Source organism: Myotis daubentonii, chromosome 20 (assembly GCF_963259705.1).
Source record: "Myotis daubentonii chromosome 20, mMyoDau2.1, whole genome shotgun sequence".
Classification (NCBI taxonomy): domain Eukaryota; kingdom Metazoa; phylum Chordata; class Mammalia; order Chiroptera; family Vespertilionidae; genus Myotis; species Myotis daubentonii.
In genome coordinates, this window is record NC_081859.1 from 3,667,822 (window position 1) to 3,695,393 (window position 27,572).

Genomic DNA, 27,572 nt, shown 5'->3' on the forward strand with positions numbered 1-27,572 from the left:
TCAACATCTAAATAGACTTTTATTTTTTCCTTTTACTTATTTGGACAGAAAAGAAAACTCCACTCCCCAGCTTGCATTCGAGACTCCCTAAGTCTGGGGAACACATTCAGCTCAGAGACAGCGGACCTTGTAGAAAAAGCATCACAAATTAAAAATAGATTTTCCACGTGGTAAAAGTGCTCTCGCTCCCGTGTACAGGGCGCGGCAAAGGCGTCTGGAAACACGATTGGGAATCCGGCCGCGGTCGTGGCCCTGAGTGGACACCGGGGCGAGGTGGTCATCGCGAGCCGAGGACACGGGGGCACAGGGGGGCACGGAGGTGGGCATGCTGCCAGCACACGTAACGGACGGGAGTGCGCACGGGAACGTCCCGGGCCCGAGGAGAACGGATTCTGCGTTTGTGAACGTGAGGGCTCGTCCGTCGGGCGGGAGGGGAGCGTGTGGCTCCAGAAGGGACTCGGGGACGGCAGCCTGTCGGCCGCTCTGGCTGATGTTCTGGGAACAGTGGGCCCTGGCTGCCGCTGCTTGTCCTGTCTTCGTGTCCGGCCCGCGGTGAGCAGGCCCCGGCCCCTGGGGAAATCACAGCCGAGCCAGCACCCACCCCCCATCCCATGTGCGACCGAAGACAGGCAAACCCTGGCCCACACAGTTCGAGACGTAGCCAGTGGCCGTCCGGGGACGGTCTGTCTCAGCGACGCTGCGTGTTTGTCAAGACCAGTCATCCCGCCAATGACACGCGAGAGGCTCGCAGGCCCCCGGGTCCCTGGGGGAGGCAACCCCATCTGTTCCGGAAGCGAGCTCCCTCTCTGGCCCGAGCACGGGCACCGGGCGCGGAACCCAGACCTGGGATCGAGCCGGGACCGGGTGAGGCCAGGGGGATGGGAAAGAAGGGAGACATTTTCCTTTTACAGACGACCTTAAGCAACAGTAAGAAAATAACCTGAAGATATATTTAAAAATAAAAAATTGCGTCACACTTCGTTCACCGCGCCTGTGGGCGTGCCCCTGCCCTCCCCGTGCCCGGCCACGCGGACGCGGAGCAGGGAGGCCGCACTCAAGCCCGCGCTTGACGGACGCCCAGTTCGTTTCCTCCTCCACAAGGCGAATCCGGAAAGCCCGTCTTCTCCGCGCACCGACCGACCTCAGCCGCGCACAGCCCATCCCGCTGGCTGAGGTCACGTCCACACGGCACGAGTGAACCAGGCCGCACACGTCTCCACGTCTTTACAGAGAGGCGCTTCCAGCAACGTGCCGCGGCTCATCCTGCCCGGCACCTCTGGGGGCACCAGCCCTCCCGGCCCGTGGTGCTGAGTGAGGCCCCTGCAGGCTCCGCGGGCATCGAGGGTGGCACGCCCGCTGAGAACCGGCCTGGCAGCGGCCTGGTGGCACGTAGCGTGTGGAGACGGGTGTGGTGCCCCCTCCTCGCACCGTGTCCCCAGGCTCCGGGCGGGCAGGTCGACGGCAGGCTCCCCCCCACCTGGTCCTTCCCCGAGCCCAGCCCCGGTCAGGGGGTGGGAGAGGCGTCCTCCAGGCCCAGCAGCTCCCGCACGAGTCTCTCGCCGAACTGCGCCCGGCTGTACCTCTGCACGTGGTAGGCGTCCGACAGCTTGTACAGGATGTAGGCGTTGTTGACGGCGATGCTGACGGCGAACCAGAACACCTGCTGCCAGGTCTTGTTGGGTTTGTGAGAAATGAAATACCTGCGCGGACACGGGGGGTCAGGAGCTGCCCCAGCCTGGCCGGGTGGCTCAGTGGTGAGCGTCCACCTATGAACCAGGTCAGGGTGCGATTCCCGGTCGGGGCACAGGCCAGGGTTGGGGGCTCAATCCCCAGTGGGGGGCGTGCGGGAAGCAGCCGATCCATGATTCTCTCTCATCACTGATGTTTCTCTCCCTCCCCCTTCCTCTCTGACATCAGTAACTTATTTTTTAAAAGAAAGAAAGAGGAGAACAGTTCCCATCACAGGGGTGGGAGAGGAGAGCTGAACCCGGGAGCAGGCGTCTGTGGCTCAGAGCACAGGGCCCCGGGTCCTCCTGGGCCAACCCCACAGGGCGCCTCTCTTCCTGCCTCGTCTGCACTCCTGTCTCCGCTCTGAGGGCGAAGGGTTTGGGGTCAGATCCTCCCCGCGCCCACCCACAGGCTCCCAGCAGACGCCTAAACAGACGGGGTTCCCTGTGATGGCCGCCTGGACCTCGCAGGGGCGGGGTGCGTAGAGCGGACGCAGGAGACAGCTCAGGGGCCCCCTCAGAGCGGCTCCTGGCCACGCCCAGATGTCGCCTCTCTGAGAGGCCAAGTCCAGGGCCCAGGGCCATTGAGGTTGGTCCCACCCGGTTCTGGGTGTGAGGCCAGGACTAGTGACCTAGTGGCAAACCCAGGTCCCACGACAATCGTTGCTCAGTTTGCTCAGTTCCTGTTTGGAACGGAAGGACGCTGGCCAGCAGACCAGCAGACGGCACTGCGGGGACACACGGACACTGCGTCCCGCCCATTCTATGTGGACACTTGAGATGAGGCCACGCCTGTGAGGGCGCCGCGGCGGGAGTCACGGGGAAGCCGCTGGCAGCACACGGCCACGGGAGGGTCCGAGGGGGAACAGGGGTGCGGGGTCTGGGCCAGTGGCGGAGGAAAGGGTGATCAGGCGGAAGGAGGCACCTTCGGGCAGGGAGGGGCCGGGAAGGGCTGGTGCCCAGAGGAAGGCTGGGCTGCTGGGCCGAGCCTGGGAGCCGGGGGAGGGCTCTGGGCGAGGGCTCCGGGGGAGGGCTCCGGGGGAGGGCTCCAGGATCCAGGGCCTCAGAGCTTTCGATCGTTCCATCTGAAGTTGGGGCAGTACTGGCCGCCCGTCCCCGTATCCCCATATCCTGTGCCGGTGACTCTGCAGGACCCCGCCCCGCCCCCCGGACGGGAGAGGCAGCACCTACTTGCTGTACTTGTCGTCGTATCTGCAGATGTAGCTGAGGTGAGCGGCAAACGCCTCCACGGCCAAGGGGCAGGGCACCTCCCCGCTCCTCCGCTTGATGATCACCCCTGCGGGACAGAGTGTCAGCCCGGGCCCCTGCGTGTGCCCTGCCTGTGACTCACCCGTGCCTGTCCCACCCGCCGGGTGTCCATGTAAACCAGAGAGCAGAGGGGGGAGGGGGAGGAGGAGGAGGCTGGAGGAGGGGGAGGAGGAGGACAGGAGGAGGCAGCGGAGGCTGAGGTCAGCGAGCACAGGCAATCGCTCCAGCCCGCTCAACCCGCCAGTCTCAGCGCAGAGGCTGCTGTCCCTCGCCTTCCTCCCGCTGCTTTCACCCCTTTAACTGGACACCGAGATTCCAGCCGAACGCTCAGGGGAGCAGCTTCAAAAACACAGGCCTGCCTCAGTTTCCCCAAGTGTCCCAGGTGCACGAACCAGGTCGCCCGCCCCCGGGGGGACACTGCCCTGTGAGGTACAGCTCCGCCTGGAAAGGGGAGGCTCCTGGCCTGCAGTCACCACTTCCGAGGCCCGAGAGCTGCAGACACTGGACATGCGCCCTTCCCACCGGAACAGGCTCCCGCAGAACCGCGGGGGCCAGTGAGCCCGGGCAGCCCTCACATGCAGCCGCTGTCAGACCCACGGACGAGGGACTCGAAGGCGCCTCAGTCCCCGCCACCCCCCTCGCTGTTCCTTCGCCGCCGGCGCCTGGCGGGAGCCACAGCCCGCAGCCCAGCACCGGGTGGCGGGGCACGGCTGACTCGCCCCCATGTGTCTCCCCTACACTCCCATCCCCAGGCCCAGCCCCGCGCGGCGCCCACCTTGCTGCAGGGGCGAGTAGGCGTTGGTCAGGAAGCGGAAGTGGCCCTTGTTGTACCAGCAGATGAGCGACATGCTGCCCTTGGTGCGGATGCGGTGCTGGCCCCGCGCGGGCGGCGTGGCGGGGCTGGCGAGCATGGACCGCGGCAGCCCCGTGCAGTCGCTCTTCCGCGAGCTGAGCAGCCCGCAGCAGTAGATCCCTAAGGGGGGACACGGGCCCAGGCATCAGTCCCCTGGCTGCCCAGCGCCGGCGGCTCCCCAGCCCCGGCGGCTCCCCAGCCCCAGCAGGCTCCCCAGCCCCGGCGGCTCCCCAGCCCCGGCAGCTCCCCAGCCCCGGCAGGCTCTCCAGCCCCGGCGGCTCCCCAGCCCCGGCGGCTCCCCAGCCCCGGCAGCTCCCCAGGCCCGGCGGCTCCCCAGCCCCGGCAGGCTCCCCAGCCCCGGCAGGCTCAGGACAGGACGGGCTACTCATTGGACTGCCCATCTGAGGCACATGCATGGGAGATGTGTATATATGCAGGTGTGTGTATATATGCATATACTAGCAGGTGGTGCGTGTGTGTATAGGCGGGTGTGAGTGCATGTAGGTGGTGTGTGTGTAGAGGCGGATGTGAGTGCATGCAGGTGGTGTGTGTGTACAGGCAGGTGTGAGTGCATGTAGGTGGTGTGTGTGTATAGGCAGGTGTGAGTGCATGTAGGTGGTGCGTGTGTGTATAGGCAGGTGTGAGTGCATGTAGGTGGTTTGTGTGTGTACAGGCGGGTGTGATTGCATGTAGGTGGTGTGTGTGTGTGTGTATAGGCAGGTGTGAGTGCATGTAGGTGGTGTGTGTGTGTGTATAGGCAGGTGTGAGTGCATGTAGGTGGTTTGTGTGTGTACAGGCGGGTGTGAGTGCATGTAGGTGGTGTGTGTGTGTGTGTGTGTATAGGCAGGTGTGAGTGCATGTAGGTGGTGTGTGTGTACAGGCGGGTGTGAGTGCATGTAGGTGGTGTGTGTGTGTACAGGCGGGTGTGAGTGCATGTAGGTGGTGTGTGTGTATAGGCAGGTGTGCATGTGGTTTGTAAGCCACCGCTGTGGCCTTTTGTTACAGCAGCGAATGGACTACACACTCAGGCTGCTTCAGTGGCCGTGGACTGATGGGCGGGGCTGTGTGCCGACCTGTCCCCAGACCGGAGCCGGGACTGGGGCCCTCAGCTCCGGTGCCCAGCAGGTCCCGGCCGGGGCTCCTCGCACAGTCTGTGCGGACGCCACTCCACCCCAACCTCTCCCGGCACCACTTTCCGGGGCAGGGCCAGGCTCACGGCTCCCCCGGCGACAGACCTTGCTTTTCAAACTCCTCGAACAGCGCCAGGCTGGTGATGCTGGGCCCCGTGAAGACGATGTAGTTCTTGCCGGCCGCGTTGCGGCACAGGTTCCGGGCCACCGCGCCGTGCAGCTGCGGCTTGTTCTTCAGCGCGTCCAGCCCGTCGGGGCCCGCGCCCTCCTTCAGGTGGACGTAGATCTGCCAGGGAATCGGGCCAGTGAGCCCACAGCGCGGCGGCCAGGCCCACGCTGGGCAGCGCGGCTTCCGTCCCTCATGCCTTCACTTTAACCTAATTATCGCTTTTAAAAAAATATTCTTATTGATTTCAGAAAGGAAGGGAGACGGAGAGAGAGATGCAAACATCCATGATGAGAGAGAATCATGGACCGGCCTGCACGCCCCACCCTGGGGATGGAGCCCACAATCTGGGCCTGTGCCGTGACCTCCTGGTTCATAGGTCGGCACTCCATCGCTGCGCCACGTCGGCTGGGTGGGGCCTGAGTCTTGATCAGTTTAACCAGAGGGGCCGAGTTGGGGGGGAGGAACAGGCCGGGGAGAGTGCCGGCCGCCCCAGGGCTCAGCGTGGAGGCAGCACCGGCCCCGGCCTCCGCGGGGTCTGCGTGACGCACAGCGGGAAGGCAGAGGGTTCATCGGGCTCACCCAGGGCTCACCTGGACGATGAAGCCGGTGGCCGAGCACTGCCTGACCCACAAGCTGAACTTCCGCTTCTTCCTCTTGCGCAGCTCCCGCTCCGTGCACGTGGCGATGAACACGGGGTCCTCGTCAATCAGGGGTTCGTGTAGCACCTGCCGGAGAGGACAAGCGGGGATGCTCACGGGCGGCAGCGCGGGCTCAGGGCCTCGTCAGGTCTGGGCTCAAGTCTCGGCTCCGCCCTGACCCGCTGTGGGGCCGTGGCTAAGGCCCTCGACCTCTCTCGTCCCGGGACGCGCGTCTGGAAGGGGAACAGCAGGATCTGCACCGGTGTTTGGGGGGGACTAAGTGAGAAACGGGGTGCGGAGCTCGCAGCACAGGCCCTGACACAGAGCAGGAATTTAGAAAATCGGCGGCAGGTCCCCAGTCTAAACCCTCCCTTGGTAGCGGGCTCTCCAGCCGGGCCCGGCCTCTCCCGGGGCGCGCCTGGTGGGGGCACCCACTCCTTTCCATGGGCGACCTTTCCACTTGCAGGTGAGGGCTTCCGCTGCTCGGCTGTCCTTCCCCTCACTGGCTCAAAATGGACTTACATTGAACGTAAACCTTTTTTTTTAATCCTCACCCGAGAATATTTTCCCATTGGTTTTTAGAGAGAGTGGAAGAGAGGGAAGGACAGAGAGAAACATCGATGTGAGAGAGACACATCGATTGGTTGCCTCCTGCACGAGCCCTGACCAGGACCCGGGTACGTGGCTTTGACCAGAATCGAACCCAGGACCCTTCAGTCTGCAGGCTGATGCCCTATCCACTGAGCCACACCAGGTAGGGCTGAACTGAAACGTAAGGATCTGACCTCTGCCCGGGGGGAAACCAAGAAAAACACACGAACTGTTTAGGCATCAGGACGGGTCTCGGGCTGGCCTACGCCCGCTCATTCCCGGCTCCTGAAAGGCCCCAGTTCCCTTCTGACCCAGCCCCGGGCTCTCTGCCCTCCCTCAAGGTGCCCAGTGCTTTCTGACATGGGGTCCCGAGGCGACTTTAAATATCATGTCACCTTGTTTTAGCTGCTTGATAACACGGTGGTAGGACATTTTCGGTGACAAGACAACAGAGTAAAAAGAAACAGAATTATAAAAACAGGCTCCAGGGGGTGGTCAAAGTTTTGCTTTTTTGAGTCAAAGCTTTTTGGGGAGACTTTGGGGTAATCCTAGCACTCTGCCACCCTTCCCTCCTCAGTCCTGATTCAGGCTGAATTCTGAGTTGTCTCACTGAAATAAAGTGCAGGAACTAACAGCATCCCAGGAACTCCGCAAGATGCCCTGGATCAGGGGCCAGATTGCGTCTGGCCCCTCCCTGCCTGTTGTAAATAAAGTTTTACTGGAACCTGCCTTGCTCGTTCACTCACTCACTCACTCACGCATTGTTGATGGCGGCCTTCGGGCCACAATGGCAGAACTGATGCCTCTGGCCACAGACAGGGAGAGTGTACTGACCGACCACTGCTCTCTGTCGGTGCCTTTCAAGCTTGAACGGACAAACTGGTCACGGTGGGGGGGTGGGGGGGACTTGCTAACGGCAGGTCTGATTCAGCAAGTTTGGGGCAGGGCCCGGGTTTTGCTTCCCCAACAGGCTCCGGGTGGAGTCAGGACGCACTGGGCCAAGGGCAGAGCGGAGGAGAATGCTCACCATACCCTCCATCTCTCCTTAATGCTGCCTGGATGCCATTAAAAGCCACAGGGCCTGTTGGTTCTGCGCCCTCGACTTTTCTGTGGTTAGAGGCGGGGACAAGCCTGGCGAGCTGCCTGGAGGAGGTGCCTCCCACCTGCTTCCTGAACTCGCCGGCTCTGTGCAGCTCATCAAACATTCGAGCCCCATTTGGAACCACTCTAGCAAAACTGTGAGTGCCTGCCTCGGAGGGGAATGGAGCAGAGGGGGGAGGGACGCCACAGAGACCGCTTCTGCTGCCCTCTCCACTCCTCCTCCCAGAGCCAACGCCTCCATCCACCTGCATTACCCTGTCATCAGTGCAAACCACACACCTCACCAGTGCGGAGGGGCCAGCGAGAATTTCTGTCCTCACTGTTTTTCCCTCTTTTCTGTCTGCATTAAAATGAATTTCACCCGGCCGGCCAGCATGGCTCAGTGGTTGAGCGTCAACCTGTGAACCAGGAGGTCACGGTTGGGTTCCCGGTTGGGGCACTTGCCCAGGTTGCCCAGGTGGGCTCGATCCCCAGTGTGGGGCATGCAGGAGACAGCCAATCCATGATTCTCTCTCATCATTGATGTTTCTATCGCTCTCTCCCTCTCCCTTCCTCTCTGACATCAATAAAAACATATTTTTGAAAAATAAAATAAAGGAGAGGGAGGATGGGGAGAAAAGAGGAGGAAAAGTGCATCTCAGAGCAAAACCCCGAGTTCTGATCGTCTGTGGTTGGGAGCGGCTGATCTGCACGTCCCCTGGGTCTTACGTGAATGACCTTGAAGTGACCTCAGAGTCGGGGCAGGAAGGGAGGAGGCCCCAGGTCACCTCGGCCTCCAGCTTCCGCGGACCCCAGGGACGATTCCACAAACAGCTGCTGAATGGTGGTGGCCCGGATTTCCTGGCCCAGGGCCGAGGGCCAGCTCAGCCCGCCTCACCTGGGTCTGGGAGGGCCTGAAGGCCGCGTCGAAGCTGCTCTGCAGGGCGTCGAGGAAGGGCTGGACCTTGTAGAGGCCGTGCGCCGCCTGGCTGGAGCGGAAGGCCACCACGTGGAAGTACTTGAGGATCTTCTCGAAGCGGGCCTGGCTCATGACGCCCGCCAGGCCCCGGTTGCTATAGAAACCGCCGCTCCAGATGCTGAGGACCGACTCGCAGTGGGAGATGCTGGTGGAGACCATGTAGCCCAGGAAGGCCTTCATCTCGGCCAGCGTCACATCCGCCCAGGCACCGTCGCTGCCGAAGCGCTCCTGGAACTTTCTGGCGTACAGGTTCGTCTGCACCACCATGTTCTTGAGCATGTTGTCGGGGACGAAGAGCTGGAAGAAGTCCATGGCGCTGGCGCTGGGGGGCATCTTCCGGGTGGGACCTGAAACAGGCAGGCCAGGCATTTATTGGCGCAGCCGGCACGCCCCGGCCAGGATGGGGCGCACTCCCATCGCTGCCCCTCTGCCCACGGGCCCACTTCGCGACACCCTTCGCGGGGACCGGGGCTCACGCACCAGCCCCCTAGCCCCCCAGTCAGTCCCCTGCGACTCACACACCACCAGGGGCCCCGCTTCACTCTGCACAACCCTTCTTACAAATCTGGCAAATTCAGAAACACGGATCCAGAGAGTAAAGGAGCCCGGTCAGCGTGGCTCAGTGGTTGAGTGTCAACCTAGGAACCAGGAGATCGCGGTTCAATTCCTGGTCAGGGCACATGCCTGGGCTGTGGGCTCCACTCCCGGTGTGGGGTGTGCAGGAGGCAGCCGATCAATGATTCTTTCTCATCATTGATGTTTCTACATCTCTCCCTCTCCCTTCCTCTCGGAAATCAATAAAAAATATATTTTAAAAACAAAGAGTGAGGGACAGTGAGGGGTGGGGGGAGAGGCAGAGCCTAAGGAATTCTTATCACAGGAGCCTGGCCACGGCCCTGGTGTTTGCTCTCCTGTAAGTCCAGGCTCCTCTGTAAATGAGAACGCTTTTGCCACGTGGGGCCTGGGAAATTCCGTCCAGGCGAGAAAGCAATTTTTACAAGGTATTCTGTACATGGTAACTGAATTTATCAGTGAAGAAGGCTGGAAGGGTAATTATCATTTAGATAACCTCATCAATGCAATAAAAGCCTCACAGCAGCTCAGCCGGTATGGCTCAGCGGTTGAGCATTGACCCAGGAACTAAGAGGTCACCGGTTGAATTCCCGGTCAGGGCACATGCCCAGGTTGCTGGTTCAGTCCCCAGTGCGGGCGTGCAGGAGGCTGTCTTGACTCCATTGTATCCTCTTGCCTCCTTTGTCAAATATTAATTGAACGTAATAGCTTGGGTTGATTTCTGGGGTCTCTGTTCTGTTCCATTGATCTATATGCCTATTCTCGTGCCAATACCAGGCTGTCTTGAGTACAGTGGCTTTGTAGCTTAACTTGAGATCTGGTATTGTGATTCCTCCAACTTTGTTCTTCTTTCTTAGATTGCTGCAGCTATTCGGGGTCTTTTTTTTTTTTTTTTGGTTCCACATAAGTTTTTGGAGTATTTGTTCTAGAATTGTGAAATATGCTGTTGGTATTTTAATAGGGATTGCATTGAATCTGTAGATTGCCTTGCGTAGTATGGACATTTTCATGCTGTTGATTCTACCAATCCATGAACATGATATGTTTTTCCATTTGTTTATATCTCCTTCTATCTCTTTTTCCAAGGTCCTATAGTTTTCTGAGTACAGGTCTTTTGCCTCCTTAGTTAACTTTATTCCTAAGTATCTTAATTTTTTTGTTGCAATGGTAAATGGGTTTTAGTTTCTCTTTTTGAGAGTTCATTACTGGTGTACAAAAAAGCCATCAATTTTGGGTGTTGATTTTGTATCCTACTACATTGCCAAATTCATTTATTAAATCTAGTAGTTTTGGGTGGAGTCTTTAGGGTTTTCTATCTACAATATCATATCATCTGCAAATAATGAGAGTTTTACTTTCTCCTTCCCAATATGGATGCCTTTTATTTCTTCTTGTCTGATTGCTGTGGCTAGGACTTCCAGTGCTATCCTATATAATAAAAGCCTAATATGCAAATCAACCAAACGGCGGAACAACCGGTCACTATGATGGGCACTGACCACCAGGGGGCAGATGCTCAACGCAGAAGCTGCCCCCTGGTGGTCAATGCACTCCCTCAGAGGGCGGGTTCAACTCCAGTCAAGGGCATGTACCTTGGTTGTGGGCACATCTCCAGTGGGGAGTGTGCAGGAGGCAGCTGGTCGATGTTTCTCTCTCATCGATGTTTCTAACTCTCTATCCCTCTCCTTTCCTCTCTGTAAGAAATCAACAAAATATATTTTTTAAAAAAATGGGTGTTGCATTTTGTCGAATGCTTTTTCTATTGATATGATCATGTGATTTTTGTCTTTCAATCTGTTTATGTGATGTATCATGTTTATTGATTTGCGAATATTGCACCAGCCTTGCATCCCTGGAACAAATCCCACTTGGTCATGATGTATGATTTTTTAAATATATTGCTGGATCTTATTTGCTAATATTTTGTTGAGGATTTAAGCGTCTATGTTCATCAGGGATATTGGCCTGTAATTCTCTTCTCTGTAGTGTCTTTATGTGGTTTGGGATTAGGGTGATGCTGGCCTTAAAGATAGAGCTGGGAAGTGTTCCTCTTGGATGTTCTGGAATAGTCAGGAGGAGAGGTGCTAGTTCCTCTTTGAATGTTGGGGAAACTCCCGAGAAGCCATCGGGACCGGGCTTTTGTTTGCTGGGAGCTTTGTGATGAGGGTCTTCTCACCCTCCTTTAAGGAAAAGGGCCACTTTCACGTGCAATACAGAGTGGATTGGCGACCGTCTAGTCGAGAGAAGAGATTGCCCAAGGCTGCAAGCCGTCCTGTCTTCTCTGGGACTCTCCCCGCTCCCACCTCACCGAAGCATCTAAGAAGAAAGAGCAGACGAGCCCAGACACCCAATCTTAGGAGACGAGAGCAGCCCAGGAACAGGGGATGAATTTTTCATGAGAATGAAAAAAATAAAAGAATCCCATAAATGCTCATGTGGGAATCAAATACTTCTCTGTGCTGTCCCGAGTTATAAATATCCCTCTTGAAACCAGGCTATTGTTTGTCAGGACTCGGGGAAGGAAAGCAGCCCTGAGCAGATGCTGCTAACATGCAAGGAAGAGCCCAACTGGGGCGAGGGTGCTAATGAGGGGGGAGCTAAATGTCAAAGATGGGGGAACCTCCCCACTTCTGATTGGCTGGGAGCCGGCCCCAAACGCAGGAAGCAGGTTGGCAGCTTAAAACTACCCCCCTGGATGCCTCAGACGTACCAGGATCTCTCCAGACCCTTCCATGCAAGAAAGGAGGCTGCTCGGCCCACACTCGGAGCTTGCCTTTCTGTCTGTCTGTCTGTCTCTCTTTGAAAAGATGGAAGCCGCTCACAATGAAACAGCAGAATATCCAGGAGGACGTGGGCAGACAGCTCCACTCTTCCCTCCCCCAGGCACTGACACGAATGCATGAGATTTAAAAACCCTCCCCCAGCTCGTGGGTGAGCTGCTGGTTCTGGCACCACCAGCCTGGCCGCTCGGGAGCTGCGTGACCTGGAGCCAGGGGCGTCCTCCGGGGCCCGGGCCACCTGCTCTCGGGGCTGCTGTGACGATCATGTGAGTCGGGGCGCATCGGGCGGCACCCAGGAACCGTGGGTTTTCTGACTGTGGTGGCTGCTGCCATCACCCCCATTCCCGTCCCGCAGCCTCTGGTGGGCCACGGAATCCACACAGCAGAGCGTGGGCAGGCGCCACGGATGGCCACGCAGGGTGGGCAGATTCCTCCCTCCTTCCTCTGTGGGCACAGGGCCCAGGGGGCACTGAGAGGCTCTGGGTCCCATCCGCACCCTCCCCGGAGGAGAGGACTGCCAGCCCCGAGGCTGCCCCCCGCCCCCCGCCTCCCTCCAAGCCTGGAGCTCGCGGCCACTCCAGGAGGCTCAGGCTCTGAGGCCCAGGATGAGCACAGAAAAGGCAATGAGCACCGACCTGCAGCCCCAGGGCCCAGCTGGTGCTGCTCCAGGAGCTTCCGTCCTGGGGGACAGGCGGCCAGCACCCGCTGCCTCTTGTCCATGAAACCACACGGCCCTCCCCGTGATCTCGAGGGAAAACAGCCCGATGGGACCGTGCCGGGGTGGGGGGGTGGGGGGGGAGAGACACGCGATACTGCCATGCCGGTGCCCTTCACTTAATCACAGGCAGACACGAACGCGCTGCCAGTTCCGAATTCAGATGCCAAATCCGGGCGCTGGGGAGGCCAGGAGCTCGCCTCCCGGTGCTGGGCCCTCGGGCCGAGGAGGAGCACACCTGGGCCAGGACTGTACCTGGCAGGAGCCCACCCTGAAGGCTGGTCATTCATGGGGGACACGCACCCCCACCCTGTTGGTGATGAGCAGATTTCCACCCAGCTCCCCTCCTGTCCCTGCCCCCTGGCCGCCCGTGAGGAGCCTCCCGCTCTCGCTGCCCAGAATCCGCGCATCGGCAAGAGGAGGAAGGAGAGGCGGTGTGTGGTCCAGGCCGATGGGGCTAAACACAATTCTGTGAGCGTCCAGCTCAGGCCCCGGCGGCTGGCTCAGCGGGTGAGCGTCGACCTGCAAACCAGGAGGTCAGGGTTCGATTCCCGGTCAGGGCACAGGCCCGGGTTGCGGGCTCCATCCCCAGTGTGGGGCGTGCAGGAGGCAGCCGATCCATGATGCTCTCTCACCATTGCTGTTTCTACCTCTCGCTCCCTCTCCCTCTCTCTCTGAAATCAATAAAAAGGTATTTAAAAAATAAATAAAGGGGAGGAGGCAGAAACCAGCTCTGAGGGGCACAACTGCAACCCGTGGTGCCCATCAAGGCGCCCGGACACCACTCGGGCCTCTGGCACCTGCCACGCTCAGCGGGGTCTGGGTCCAGCTTCCCTTCCCAACGCCTTTTGCACAGGAAGGGGGTGTCTTAAGGATTCATCTCCGGTCTCCTGCATTTAGAAGCTATAGGTCTCGCTCTTTAAAACGCGCTTAAATGTCCCCTTAAAACAGGCGGTGCCTGCCAGTGCCCTGCTGTGGGAGGAAGCCTGTGATTACCAGGCATCTGTCCCTCAACTCACAGTCCAGGCCGCTCAGCCAGAGGCACGCGATTCCGCAAACCCGGGAGCAGAGTGAGCTACAGGGCACCTCCGTCCAGGCCCGGCCACGCACGTGCCAGGGACTGAACTTCCAGCCAGGGCCAGGCGTGCATATATCACAGGAGGAAAAAAAAGAAAGAAAGCAAGCAATCCACTTTCATTTGGAATGCTAGGCTGACAGGCAAAATAAAAGGCAGCAATTTTACTGTCGCCTTTGCGAAGGGCAGAGAGGAGTTCAGTGACTAAAAACCATATTTAGCAGGACGGTCCCTTCCCCGGAGTCCTCGCTACGGCTCAGGGAAGAGTAAGCCAGGACGCCAGCAAGTCCGCAGGCGCTCCCTGGACCAACCCAAGCAGCTCGGAGCAGCGGAGACGCCCTGAGCGGGAGGGGAGGGGGTAAGGGAACGCATAATCGGCCAGGTCCCTGTGGGTACAGAGAACTGTGTTACGGACTTGGAAACACAATTCCCAGGAATCACAAATGCCCATTTTACAGATGAGGAGACTGAGGTGAAGAGGCAGCGAGGCCTACAGCGCGAGTCCAACAGCCCTGAGGTCCTCGCTCTGCCCTTGCCAGCTGTGTGGCCTTGGACGCGAGGCTTCTCGCCTCAGTTTGCGTTTCTTCACGTGTAAAAAGAGGATAATGAACCCCCCCCACCGCCCAGACTCAGGAAGCGGGGCCGAGCGCGCAGATGGCAGTTTGCTGGCAGGGTGCCCAGCACATGGTGGGCGTGCGGCAGACGGAAGGCACCAGGAGGAGGGTTTGGACTTGGCCCAAGGACCCAGTCCCGCAGGCCAGAGGCAGGATCTGAACCCGGGTCCGCCTCTCCCAGGGTCCCTGCACACCCTGACCAAGTTCCCCAGACAGTCACCACTCAGAAGCTCTCTCACCCGCCACCCCCTCCCCATCTGGGAACGTGCAGCCACCAACTACCCAAGGTCTGAGCAGCAGAACCAGCGGAGTCCCTCCTCCTTCGGTGTCCTGTTTCCATGGACATGACATTCAGGAGTGCCCCCAAACGGAATCTAAAAGGTTGACATTCAGGGTCCGGTACTTCTCCAACTGCCATTCCCGCCTCCTACCCTTTTCCCAAAAGGCTTTACCGGCCCGGCCGGCGGGGATGGGGGGCTGAGTGTCCACCCAGGAACCAGGAGGTCACGGTTCGATTCCCGGTCAGGGCACAGGCCCGGGTGGCGGGCTCCATCCCCAGTGTGGGGCGTGCAGGGGGCAGCCGATCCAAGATTCCCTCTCATCACTGATGTTTCTCTCTCCCTTCCTCTCTGACATCAATAACAATATATATATATATTTTAAATGACTGAGACACTCCATCGCCTAGAAACCCCCGGGCCAGAGGTGGCCTCGGCTCCCTCAACCCCACTTTACAGCCAACCTGCAGAGCCCCAACCCCACCCTGAGCTCCCCCGTCCCTCTGACCGCGTCGTGCAGAGTCCAGTGTGCACACTCTCTCGCTGCAGCTGAAGAACCCAAGGTGTGTCCCTGGCTGTCTTTCTGGTGCTTCGACGAGGGCAAGGGCAGACCAAGGCCAGGGCAGGGGGTCTGAGTGGGGAAGGAGTCTCAGAGTCACCAGGGCATCCCCGAACGCCGGCCACCCTCCCTGCCCACCCCAGGGGCCCAGTGGTCCCGAGCGCAGCGTCACGGCGGCGGGGCTGACTCATGAGGCTCAGTGCCAACCTCCCCACCTCCCCTGCGCAGCATGCCCTGGGCTCTGCCCACCAGGGAAGCACCGGGCACATGGCCAGGGACCGCTGGCCGGCGTGTGGGCGTGGGGAGGGCGCCAGCCTGCCACCGTCGCTGACAGGAGACGTCCGGATGGAACAAAGCCCCCGGGGCCTGTGACAGCAGCTCTGAGGGTCCCACCCAGGGCCCCGGCTCTCTCTAATTCAGCTATCGGAGCCGGGGAAGGGTTCAGGAACCGCTGGTGGCGCGCCAGGTTAGCAATTCTCCAACTCTGTCCCTCATCTTCCCCTCTAGGGAAGTGTCTGCTCTCTCCTTCCCCACCGGGAGGTAACAGAGGGGTGTGTGTGTGTGTGTGTGTGTGTGCGTGTGCGCGCGCGTGTGTGTGTGCGCGTGTGTGTGTGTGCGTGTGTGCGTGCGTGTGCGTGTGTGTGCGTGCGTGTGTGTGTGCGTGTGTGTGTGTGCGTGTGCGTGTGTGTGTGCGCGTGTGTGCGTGCGCGTGTGTGTGTGTGCGTGTGTGTGTGTGTGTGCGTGTGTGTGTGTGTGTGTGTGTGCGTGTGTGTGTTTAAATATATATATTTACTATTTTGCTAATCCTCACTTGATATTTTTCCATTGATTTTTAGAGAGAGTGGAAGAGAGAGGGAGACAGAGAGAAACGTCAATTGGCTGCCTCCCCCATGACCATGACCAGGGCCGGGAGCCTGCAACCGAGGTATGTGCCCTTGACCGGAATCGAACCCAGGACCCTTCAGTCTGCAGGCCGATGCTCTATCCACTGAGCAAAACTGGCTAGGGCTAAATATATTTTTATTGATTTCAGAGAGGAAGGGAGAGGGAGAGAGAAACATCCATGATGAGAGAGAATCATGGATCAGCTGCCTCCTGCACGCCCCACACTGGGGATCAAGCCCACAACCTGGGCATGTGCCCTGACCGGGAATCGAACCATGACCTCCTGGTTCCTAGGTCGATGCTCATCACCAGAGCCACGCCAGCTGGGCATAACAGAGGTTTTACAAACAGAACCTCTCACATGGCATCATCATAAAATGCTACATAATAAGGTGCAGCTCGTGGGTGACAGTGTCAGTGACAGACGCAAAGTAACACCAGACCCCTGACCTCTGACCCACCAGCACCCGGGGGCCCCGCCAAGGACGCCTCTGCTCCCTGTCCCGGCGCGTGTCCAGCACCGAACCGAGACGCGGTGGGGACAGAGCGCGGCACTGGTCATCCCGAAAACAGCTCCTGCAGCATTTTTGGTGCAATTAAGAGGATGTGCTATTTCCAAGAGAAATAAACCTCACCCTCACCATTTCTAATAGCCAATAAATAGAACGGGCTTTACGATCATTAAATGGCCCCAAATGAATCGTCGTCACACCATTAGCCAGAGAGGAAGCCATGGGCCGCACGCCTTTCTTCCTTCCCCGCGGAGGCCTGAGCCTGCCCCGAGCAGGGCCCGCGGGGAGCCGGCCACTGGCTCATTAGTGACGCGACTGCAAAGGAGAAGATGAAACGAACTTTTACGGGAAAAGGCTGGATTGATGCTTCCCGGGACCGTGAGATTCCCCACCAAGATCTCAAACCCAGTGGAAACCTGGCTTCCTCTGAACTGTTCAAAGAGCCTTGGCCAGCTTCACAGGGCTGACCCCAGCACAGCGGCCCTGCCCAAGGCCCCTGGGAACTGGAACTGGGGGCAGGGGGCGGGGCTGCCTATTTCTCTGTCACCATGGCTGGAGGTCCCCCCAACACTCATCATTCAGTCCATCAGGGCACATGGCTGGTTCTAGTTTCAAAACACCCCGAACGCCTCCCGGCCTCTCTCCCCCACCTCTCTCTCTCTCCCCCACCTCGTCAGATGAAGGCGATGCCGAGTCCTCCCGTGGCCTGAGTGTTGGGGGGACCCAACATCTCTCTACAAGTCACACTGGGCCAGGGCACCCTCAGCCAGAACCACTGGGCCTCCCACTGCACTCCAGGTGAAAGCCACATCCTTACGCTGGTCCCCGAAGACCCTCCACGCTCCCCGCCACCTGGGAGCCCCTGCCCCCCCTCCCGTGCCCTGCTGGCACCAGCCCCCCAGCACACTCCCACCTGGGCCTCCCACTGGCCGCTCCCCACCTGCTGGGAAGGGTATCTGCTTCCCACCTGTCCACATGGCCAGCTCCTCCCCCTCCCATCAAGGCGGGGGGGGGGGGCATCATGTGTTTTATCACAGAAGAGAAAGCCGAGGTTCAGATGAAGGTACTTGGCCAAGCGAATCGTAGAGGCTGGGAAGTGTGAGAGTTTAAGGACGTGGCTGGGCTCAGAGCAGACTCAGGAAGTTGACTCAAAAGCCATGTTCTCGCCCGGCCGGCGCAGCTCAGTGGTTGAGTGTTGACGAATGACCTGGGAGGTCACGGTTCCATTCCTAGTCAAGGGCACATGCCCGGGTTACAGGCTCGATCCCCAGTGTGGGCTGTGCAGGTGGCGGCGATCAATGATTCTCTCTCATCATTGATGTTTCTTTCTCTTTCTCTCCCTCTCCCTTCTTCTCTGAAGTCAATTTTAAAATATATATATATATAGACATATAGACATATAGACATCTATATATATAAAAGCCCAGTGACCAGAACGGTGGAACCAGAATGACCAGAGTGACTGGTGCCTATGACGCGCACTGCGGCAGCCAACCAGCCTGATCCAGGCTCCGATCACCCCCTCACCCATCAGGGGCGTGACCAGCCAGCCAGCCCGGCCTGATGGGCCCCCATTGGGGAGGGCTGGCCAGACCCCACCAGTGCACAAATTCGTGCACCGGGCCTCTACTATAGATATATAGATAGATAGATAGATAGATAGATAGATAGATAGATATAGATGTATAGATAGAGAGCTCACCCACGTTCTTTATAATCTCAAACGGAACCCAACATCACACCAGACACAGCCCAGACTCCCTTGCATCTGTGCCTAATGCACTGACCCACGGGCTGGGGGAAGGTCACAGAACCCCGCTGAGCCATGACCCGAAAACCATGGCTCTGAGGATCTGGCCTTTTAATCTCCAGGTAGAAAGAGCGGAAAATAGGTCAAAACAATTTTAAGCTCTCCTGAAAGACCAAGGCTAAAAGCCTCTGATGATAGCCACAGCAACATCTGAATACGCGCCCGTTATGTAACAGCCCAGCAGAGCGCAGGTAACTCCTGGCCATTGGGGCTTCGTGCAACTGTTCATGTGGTCCTGGACCCTGGTTCAGAAGGCTCTTCAGGGAGAGGCTGCCCCTCATGGCTTCCGTCTCCCTCCAAGCAACCACCAGACCAAGTCCTCGTTAGAAGGTCAGAAGAGCCCTGACCGGGTAGCGCAGTTGATTAGAGCGTCGTCCAGCTATGCCAAGGTTGTGGGTTCAATCCCCGTTCAGGGCACATACAAGAATCAGCCAATGAATGCATAAACAAGTGGGAGAACAAATCAAAGTGTGTGTGTCTCTCTCTCTCCCCCTTCCTCTCTCTCTAAAATCAAATAAAAATAAATTTTGAAAAAAGTAAGTTTGGCCCGGCCAGTCTGGCTCAGTGGTTGAGCATCGACCTATGAACCAAGAGGTCACGGTTCGATTCCTGGTCAGGGCACATGCCCAGGTTGTGGGCTCCATCCCCAGTGTGGGGCGTGCGGGAGGCAGCCAGTCAATGATTCTCTCTCTCTCATCATTGATGTTTCCATCTCTCTCCTTCCCTCTCTAAAATCAATGAAAATATATTTTTAAATAAAAGTGTTTACTAAGCAGTGGGCAGTGAAAACTCTTTTTTTAAAAAAAAGAATAATAAGCCGTAACCGGTTTGGCTCAGTGGATGGAGCGTCCACCTGCGGACTGAAGGGTCCCAGGTTCGATTCCGGTCAAGGGCACGTACCTTGGTTGCAGGCACATCCCCAGTAGGGGGTGTGCAGGAGGCAGCTGATCGATGTTTCTCTCTCATCGATGTTTCTAACTCTCTATCCCTCTCCCTTCCTCTCTGTAAAAAATCAATAAAATATATATATATTTTTTAAAAAAGGATTATAGTAAAGGAAGTTTGAGGAATGCCATCTCTGACCACCCATCCCACGGGGACAGCGTTCCTCCGAAGGAACAGGGTTGGGACTGAGCCGACACTGAAGCGCTCGCTGCACGCCAGGCACGGGTCCAGGCTGCTTCTCTCAGAACAAGACACGGGACCGAGAAGACACACCGGGCGGACAGCTGGTCCATCTCCGGCCCCACCACGGTTTCTCATTGTAAACCCCTGCATCTCCCACAGTCTGTTTCTGTGCACCCACTGAGCCTTTATTTTTAATATATTTTTATTGATTTCAGAGAGGGAGAGAGATAGAAACATCCATGATGAGAGAGAATCACGGATCGGCTGCCTCCTGCAGGCCCCACACTGGGGATCGAGCCCACAACCCGGGCGTGGGTCCTGACCCGAGTGGAACCGTGACCTCCTGCTTCATAGGTCAGCGCTCAACCACCGAGTCATGCTGGCTGGGCTGCGTCTTTATTCTCTTCCCTGAGATCAAGTCTTGCACATTTTTCTTTGGGAGAAGATGGTGACCCCAACATTGCCTCCCCCCCCACTTCTGTCCCCCACTGGGCCTCTCCAGCTGGAGGGACCAGCCCGGAGCCCCAGGACCAGGAGGCCTGAGACTCCTGGGGCCCCCGGGGCGCCCTCAGTGCTGGCCTGTGAGCTCAGACTAGACGCCCAGGCTCCAGAGGTAGAGAAACCGCCAGAACCTGAGACAAGGAGTCAGCTGTGCACACGGGAGCGCTGCTTTCTCTCCCCACCCCCTGGGTGCTCCTCCACCAGGCCCGGGCCGTGAGCCCCAATAGAAAACTGACCCCCCCCCCCCAGGTCTCACAGCAGCCAGAGCGAGACGGGTCAGAAGCAGCAGAACTCGCATCCAGAGGGACAGAGCTCCTGAGATACGGGCACAACTTGGATCTCAATGAAAACAACAGCTTTCAGAGCACACGGGGAGGGGAAACGATGCCCCTTTCACGAAATAGCTCTTCAGACAGAGAGAGGGCGAGGTGCTCACACAATGACTTTTTTTTTTTAATTGATTCTAGAGAGAGTTATCCCAGTAGCTTCAGAAAGAATATCCTTTCAGAATTGACTGTTATAAAGTATAAATAATGATACCAGGCCGTATAATAGAGTTTAGGTTACATCATAATTATAATCTTGGTGGAATTAGTCTGTGTATTAGCTTTTCATAACGTTAAACAAAATAGCCCTTAAGACTTTAATGTGATTGTGTGGTCACTTGATTTCATTCAGGCTGTGAGGGTTTGGAGAAAGAGTCCTATTTGGGAATTGTTCATCGGGGGAAGATGAATTAAACTCAGAAAGTCACCTTAAAAATTCAGGAACAGAAAAACATTCCCCAATTTTCACACAGCGAGATTGCCACCCACTGAGTCGTTAATTTTTTTAATATTTTTATTGATGTCAGAGATGAAGAGAGAGCGAAACATCAATGATGACAGAGAATCATGGCTCCGCTGCCTCCTGCACGCCCCCTACTGGGGATCGAGCCTGAAACACAGGCATGTGTCCTGACTGGGAATCAAACCGTGACCTCCTGGTTCATAGGTCGACCTTCAACCACTGAGCCACACAGGCTGGGCAAAAATAAAGCTTTTTCACTGAAAAAAGTTCTAGGTGTTATAAAAAAGAGGGGGCGCACCACCTTTCCTGAATGAGCAAGTCTGACTAGTTGACGGTGATCATTAACCTGGTCTTCTCATCACCCCCCACGCTGCCTCAGAAGACCCATCTGTGCTCTCTGTACAGGGCTGAGAAGCAGGGCACAGCCTGGCACGTGGGTCAGTCCTCATCATGGGCGCAAGTTCCCCTGGCATGTGAGCAACGCCTCCTCCAGGAAGCTCCCTTTGGTTTCGGGGCCTGGCACATGCCCAATCATTGCGTAGCACTTCGTAAGGGTTATCTTGTAGCGACCAAGATTCAGGACTCAAATTCCTGGAGCCACAGAGCCCCAGGTAGGAAACGCCTTTCCCCCCAGACAGGGGTCCAGGGAGCTGTGCTCATAAATCCTATTACAGCCCGGCTGGTGTGGCTCAGTGGTTGAGCAGTGACCTAGGAACCAGGAGGTCACGGTTCGATTCCTGGTCAGGGCACATGCCCAGGTTGCGGGCTCCATCCCCAGTGTGGGGCGTGCAGGAGGCAGCCGATCCATGATTGATGTTTCTGTCTCTCTTTTCCTCTCCCTTCCTCTCTCTGAAATCAATAGAAATATATATTTTTTAAAATCCTATGACTGTAGAGGCTACCGGTGAATGGTGGTTTTAAGAGAAAGACCTTCCTCCTCTTACTTGTTAGTCTTTAAACCCAGTGCACCAACCAGCACTCCGAAGACAAAGCAGTGAGCAGTGTTAATTTTCAAAGCCATCTGTTCCTCTCCAGCTTCCCAAGGTCGTGCCTCCTCCCTGAATGACTGCAGAGGCTGCTGCCACGGAGCACGGCGGGGAAAACTCCCGTGAAGTCCGACCTCTGATGGAAAGAGCCAACAGCTCGGATCCCAGGCAGCACGACCAAGGCCGACGATGCAGAACAGACAGCAGCCCCGAGCATCTGCGGCTCTGTCTGCTCCTTCCCTCCTCGGAGAGAACGAATCACAGACAGCTCAGAGGAAGAGACCAGAAGGCCAGCGAGCAGCCAGGCCTGCCTCCCATGCCGTTTCAAAGAGCGATCTTGCACGCTGCAGAGTGGGCGGGCGAGGCTGACAGCTTGCGGGGGCTATTTTAGGGGGTTCGTGGCAAAATTGGTGGGGAGAGGGCTGGGCCCCGAGCTCCCAGTACGCAGCAGCTGCCGCTCCAGGCCGACCCTCCATCTCTACAGGGGCCAAGAGCCTATCAGGCACCCCCCCAACCAGTGTTGGCCTTAAAGCCATCCCTCGGGAACTCACAACTCCAGGCAGAGCCAGGACCTGGGGGAGGAGCACGAAGGGGAGACAGGACCCTCTGCACCCCTCACCGTGGGCTGCACGTGTGGAGTGCCTGCCCCAGGAAGCTAAACCCACTGAAAACACAGAAGGAAGAGGCTGGGGGGACTGGGACTGTGTGGAGAGTGGTTAGGGGTCTCAACCTTAACCACGGAGATGCTCACCGCCTCCTTCTCTCCTCCTTTCAGCTGGACACCACGTGCCCCCCATTTCTGGACGCAGATCAAAGGCACAAGGGTGCCCAGGGCCTCCCCCGCCCTGGTGCACGGGGACTCTCTGCACAGGTTCTAGGTCATCGCAGGGGCCCCAGACGGCACTTCTCGTCTCTTTCTCATAGAAGAAACCTGACTCAGCCAAAGCCAGCGCAAGCACCGCAGTTACACATTAGACACAGTCACACACACACACACACAAGCACGCACGCACACACACGGGCACACACACACATGCACGCGCACACACGAGCACACACACACACACACGGGCACATTTATATAATAGGAGGTGGGCAAGACGCCTGTTCCTCATCTGTTTCTCTCAGCAACATACATTTGTTACAAATTTTCTATTATGAAGGTTACAGATCAAAATTTCACTCTCTTCTCTTTATATTATGTATGTATATTTTTATTGATCTCAGCGAGGAAGGGAGAGGAAGGAGATAGAAACATCAATGATGAGAGAGAATCATGGATCGGCTGCCTCCTGCACGCCCCACACTGGGGATGGAGCCCACAACCTGGGCCTGTGCCCTGATAGGGAATCGAACCATGACCTCCTGGTTCCTAGGTCCACGCTCAACCACTGAGCCACACCAGCCGGGCTGTCACCCCCTTTTGCCTCCCCATCCCACGCTGCTGGCCTAGTGAGATCTGTTAATAAACTTGGGAACAAAAAATAAAGGAGAGATCCGCTGCCTTCCTTGAAAGGGGCGCGCACGCTCTCGAAGCGTCGCAGACACTGTACTCTGCTGACCCTCCCTGCTCTCAGAGCCGCTGGGCTGCCGCTCACAGCCACTTAAGCATCCCTCTCTCCACGCCATGAGGATCGCTCTCTGAGCGGCCACGTCCTTCGGCGCCTATGTTCACCCCCCTAAACCGTCTTGTATTGTTTCAGGGGATCTGGGTTCATGCTTAAGAAGCCATCAACCTCACCCCTGCACCTTCACCCCAAATTTCCCTCAAGGGGAGGGTGTTGCATGGAGGACAGGAAGTCCTTCACTAGAGCTGGATCTGAGAAGCAAGCTCCCCGACACAGCAGGAAAGCGCCACTGGGTAAAAATGCCATCAGGTAACCACTAACATCTTTGGTTCAAGTGCCCGACTGGCATTCTCAGGCCCAAGTGGGAACTCCGTGGACACCCGGAAGGAGGCAGAATTTGAACCTGACGCCAAGCGCTACATGATATGCTCTCTGTGGCCATGGAAGTGCTGCAGTGGCTATGTTCGACGGTTCTGCTGCAGAATTCCTCCTATTTTTGGTTACTAATAGGATCACTTACATGCACTCCAGTGCCTCATCCTCCACCAGGGACTCGTGACTCTTGCTTCTAACCAGGCTTCAACTAACCCAATTCCACTCTTTTTTAAAAATATATTTTTATTTATTTCAGAGAGGAAGAGAGAGAGAGACAGAGAGAGAGAAACCTCACTGAGGAGAGAGAATCATTGATCGGCTGCTGCCTGCACGCCCCACACTGGGGATCGAACCCACAATTCGGGCCTGTGCCCAGACTGGGAATCGAACCGTGACCTCCTGGCTCATAGGTCGATGCTCAACCACTGAACCACACCGGCCGGGCCCCAATTCCACTCCTTCCCTGAGATGCAGGGATACTCGCTGTGTTCTCTCCCAGGTGGACATGGATTTCAAGTGTCCCAATATCACCAGCTGGACCACAGACGCTCCTCACATAGAGCCTGCCAAACCAGGGCTGGAAGACCTAACGACATACTAGGAAACACAGGGGGCATAAAAGAAGTGCACAGCTGGCCAGTATGGCCAGGAGGTCACGGTTCGATTCCCGGTCAGGGCACATGCCCCAGTTGTGGGCTGGATCCCCAGTGTGGGGCGTGCAGGAGGCAGCCGATCCATGATTCTCTCTCCTCGGTGATGTTTCTCTCTCTCTCCTTCTCCCTTCTTCTCTGAAATCAATAAAAGTATTTTTAAAACATAAAAATAAAAGGAGTATACAGAGCGATGTGACTTTGAAAATTCCAAAACTCAGCTGAAGCCCGAACGAGAACATGCTTTTAAACCTCGCCACCCCAAGCACTGCCGGCCAAGGTGGAGTCTGCAAGCCGGGCTGCAGCTCAGCACAACCCCACTGCAGCCTGCCTGCCTGCCTGCCGGAGGTTTGCAGACCACTCCCTGCTGGGAGCCCCGCCAGCCGTGCAGGCCTAGCAGCAGGCTGCAGCGAGGGGTGCAGATCCAAGGCCAGGCCCCAGCCGGGGCCCCTCATGGCTGCTTCCGGGGTGCTGAGTCCCTCTGGGTGAACCATCATCAGGGAGAACCATAGCAGGAGCCACATCACCACCAACATCACCACCACCACCACCCTGGTCAGTGCAACCACTCCCTGGCCTTCAACAGCACGGCTGCAGAACCCAGGGCTGCCACAGCCGGTCACCAAGCCAGGAACAGAAGCTTCGAGGCCAGCGGGAAAGGGCCGGTGTCCACCCCTCAGGGAGGCAGGGGCCGCTGAGCCCCTGCTGGGGAAGTGGTGATATTTAAAAACTCACCTCCCGAGAAGTCAGGCAGTAGAAAGGCCCTCAAGAAGCCACATCTGGCCCGGCCCGAGTGGTTCAGTGGTTGAGCCTCAACCCATGAACCAGGAGATCGGGGTTCGGTTCCCGGTCAGGGCACATGCCCGGGTTGCAGGCTCCATTCCCCAGTGTGGGGCGTGCAGGAGGCAGCCGGTCAGTGATTCTCTCACATCATTGATGTTTCTCTCTCTCTCCCCCTCTCCCTTCCTCTCTGAAATCAATATATACCATATAAATATATATATATATATATAAATTTTTTTAAGCAGCAGCAGCAGCCACCTCTGCCAGCACTCCTGCAAGCTTCTCCAGGGAACAGGCCAGGTGGTGAGCAGAACACCAGGCCGGCAAGGTGCCTCCTGCTGGAAGACATACATGCACCTTAACGCAGCGAAACCGGTCCTTTCGCTCTCTTCTTGTTCACGAGAATCCTAAACAGCCAAAGTTTCTCACGCAGAAAACTCAGCCCAGGGAAGAAGACGCTGTGGATGGATGGATGGATGGATGGATGGATGGACGCTCCCTCGCCTGGCCCAGGGGCCTCGCTCCAACTGCCACCTGCCCGCCCCCGGCACCGGGGCCAGGGCTTGCCAGCGCCCTCCATGCACGATGCACGACGACTGCCCCCTCCCCAAGCCACGTCGGGGTTTCGGGGTCCCCTCCCCCAGACAAGCCCCCCTCTCACCCAGCCTGGAGGTGCACGCCCGCGAGTGGGGCTGGCTTCCCTCCCCTGCAGGTCGCCGGGACGCCCCCAGCAAGTGCGGGGAGGGGAGCCCGACCCCCACGCCCTCGCCATGGCCAAGTGCGGGCCCCGCCTCGCTTCCTCCTCTCCCCCGGCGAGGCAGTCGCACCCCCTCCCATGCAGTCCGGTGGGTCCTCGCACTTTACCCGCCGCTCCCGCTGCCCCAGGAACATCTGGAACTGCCGCCCCGCACTCACGCGTCCCCGGCCTGGGGTTCCCCGGCACCCCCACCCCCCGGCACCGCCAAGGGGCCGCGTCTTACCGCCGGTGTCCTCGAAACGCGGGGGCGGGCGGTCCCGCAGCGCCGCGCTCCAGCCCGAGCCGTCCTCCTCCTCCTCCTCCTCCTCCTCCTCGGGCTCCGGCGCGGCGGCGGCGGCGGCGGGGACGCAGGGCGGGGGCCCCGGGCGCTCGTGCTCGTCGTCGTCCGAGGAGGCGGCCGAGGAGGAGCGCGAGGCGGCCGAGGTGCTGTAGAAGGGGTTGCCGCCGCTGTCGGGGCCCGACTCGCCGAACACGTCGTCCGAGATGTGCAGGCTCTCGTAGCGCGCGCGGGCCGCCTCCAGCAGCGCCGGCGCCCTCCGCCGCGCGCCCCCGCCGCCCTCGGCCATCGCCCCGGCCGCCGCCCGCGCGCCCGCCCCGCGCAGCGCCTCCCGGCCGCACGCGCCGGGGCCCGGGCCCGCCGCCCCCCACCAGCGCAGCCGGCAGCACAGCGCCCGCCGCTCCGCTCCCGGCCGGCCCGCCGTCTTGGCCGCCTGGGGCCCCGCGCCCGGGGAAGCGCACTCGGAGCTGGGGCGCCGCCGGCTGCGGGCCGCGGCGGGAGACGAAGGTGACGGCTGCGACCCGGGGCCGCCGCTCCTGCCGCCGTTCCTGCCGCCGCGGCTGCGTCTTCCAGCGCCTCCCGCGTCTCCACGCCCGCCCCGCGCACCCAGCGCTCGCCGGCCGACCTTCCCGGGCGCGAGCCGCCAGCGACGGCCCCGCCCCCTCTCGCGCCCCGCCCCCTCGCCCTTCCAGCCCTCCGGCCAATGGGGAGCCAGGCTGGGTGTCGGGGGCGGGGCCTGCGCCGGGGACGCTCCATCCTCCTCTTCTGGGCGCGAGCTGCCAGCGGAGGCCCCGCCCTCCTTCACGCCCCGCCCCCTCGCCCTTCCAGCCCTCCGACCAATAGGAAGCCAATCTTGGACGGGTGGGCGTGACCTGCGCCGGAGACGCCCCACCCTCCTCTCCCGGGCGGGGCGGTGCCAGCGGGAGGGGGAGGGCCGCCGCGTCTTGGCGGGTCCCCTGGCCTGCAGGGACCTGGCCCCCCGGGACGGCGCCCCGCCAGCCCCGAGCTGCCCGCAGGGTGGGTGTACGGGGTCGCAGCGGATTCTTCCCGCTGCCCGAACCCGCCGGCCTGGTCCACCCCGCCGCGCTCAGGGGCCCCTCCGCAGTGCGCGCCACGCCGGGGAGCTGTCCTTCCCGGTGGTTCTCAACCCAGCGCTGCGGGGACGCTCCCGGCAGGCGGGGGCGGGCGACGGCGGCCGCCTCCCGGGGATCGCGGCCGGCTGCGCCGCCTGCTCCCGCAAACACAGGGCTGTCTGGCTTCCTGGATTCTTGCTCTAATTAGGACCCCGCCTCCCGGTCCATTTCTGGGGTCGGGTGTTTAACTCCGTCTCGCTTCGTTACTCCTGTCGTTGGAGGGTGGCGGCAGCATCTGGAGTTAGGTCGATAGTCATTCCCCATCGTGTTTGACGTTTTGACACCTTTTAAACTCAAAATATTTATTACTTCCAAAATAGAGGTTACTCTGACACCGCTTACAGCATCTCCTTCACTCGTATATTTATTTGCCAAACTCCTGTTAAAA

At 58.6% G+C, this 27,572-nt stretch overlaps 1 protein-coding gene and 1 long non-coding RNA gene across 2 annotated transcripts in view; one reads left to right on the forward strand and one right to left on the reverse strand.

The window, feature by feature from the left end:
• Nucleotides 1-26,482, reverse strand: PGBD5 (piggyBac transposable element derived 5). The gene is made up of 7 exons (XM_059677709.1): nucleotides 25,998-26,482; nucleotides 8,356-8,783; nucleotides 5,739-5,873; nucleotides 5,085-5,265; nucleotides 3,772-3,969; nucleotides 2,919-3,024; nucleotides 1-1,700 (listed from the first exon to the last, which is right to left on the reverse strand). The coding sequence occupies exons 1-7, from the start codon at nucleotides 26,338-26,340 to the stop codon at nucleotides 1,505-1,507; spliced, it is 1,587 nt and encodes a 528-aa protein (XP_059533692.1). The 5' UTR covers nucleotides 26,341-26,482; the 3' UTR covers nucleotides 1-1,504.
• The window catches only part of LOC132222572 (uncharacterized), an 85,386-nt gene continuing 70,876 nt past the window's right edge, over nucleotides 13,063-27,572 (forward strand). The window contains exon 1 of the long non-coding RNA XR_009450262.1: nucleotides 13,063-13,146. This is a non-coding gene — a long non-coding RNA (uncharacterized LOC132222572). The remainder of the gene's footprint in view (nucleotides 13,147-27,572) is intronic.

Bases quoted from the DNA above. Each gene is read 5' to 3' on its own strand.
- PGBD5 (XM_059677709.1), bottom strand. From the start codon at position 26,340: ATGGCCGAGGGCGGCGGGGGCGCGCGGCGGAGGGCGCCGGCGCTGCTG. The intron at 5,266-5,738 runs GTGAGCCCTGGG...ATTCCCTGGCAG, and splicing joins CCACCGGCTTCATCGTCCAG to ATCTACGTCCACCTGAAGGA. The intron at 3,970-5,084 runs GTCTGTCGCCGG...GTCCCCCCTTAG, and splicing joins CGAGGAGTTTGAAAAGCAAG to GGATCTACTGCTGCGGGCTG.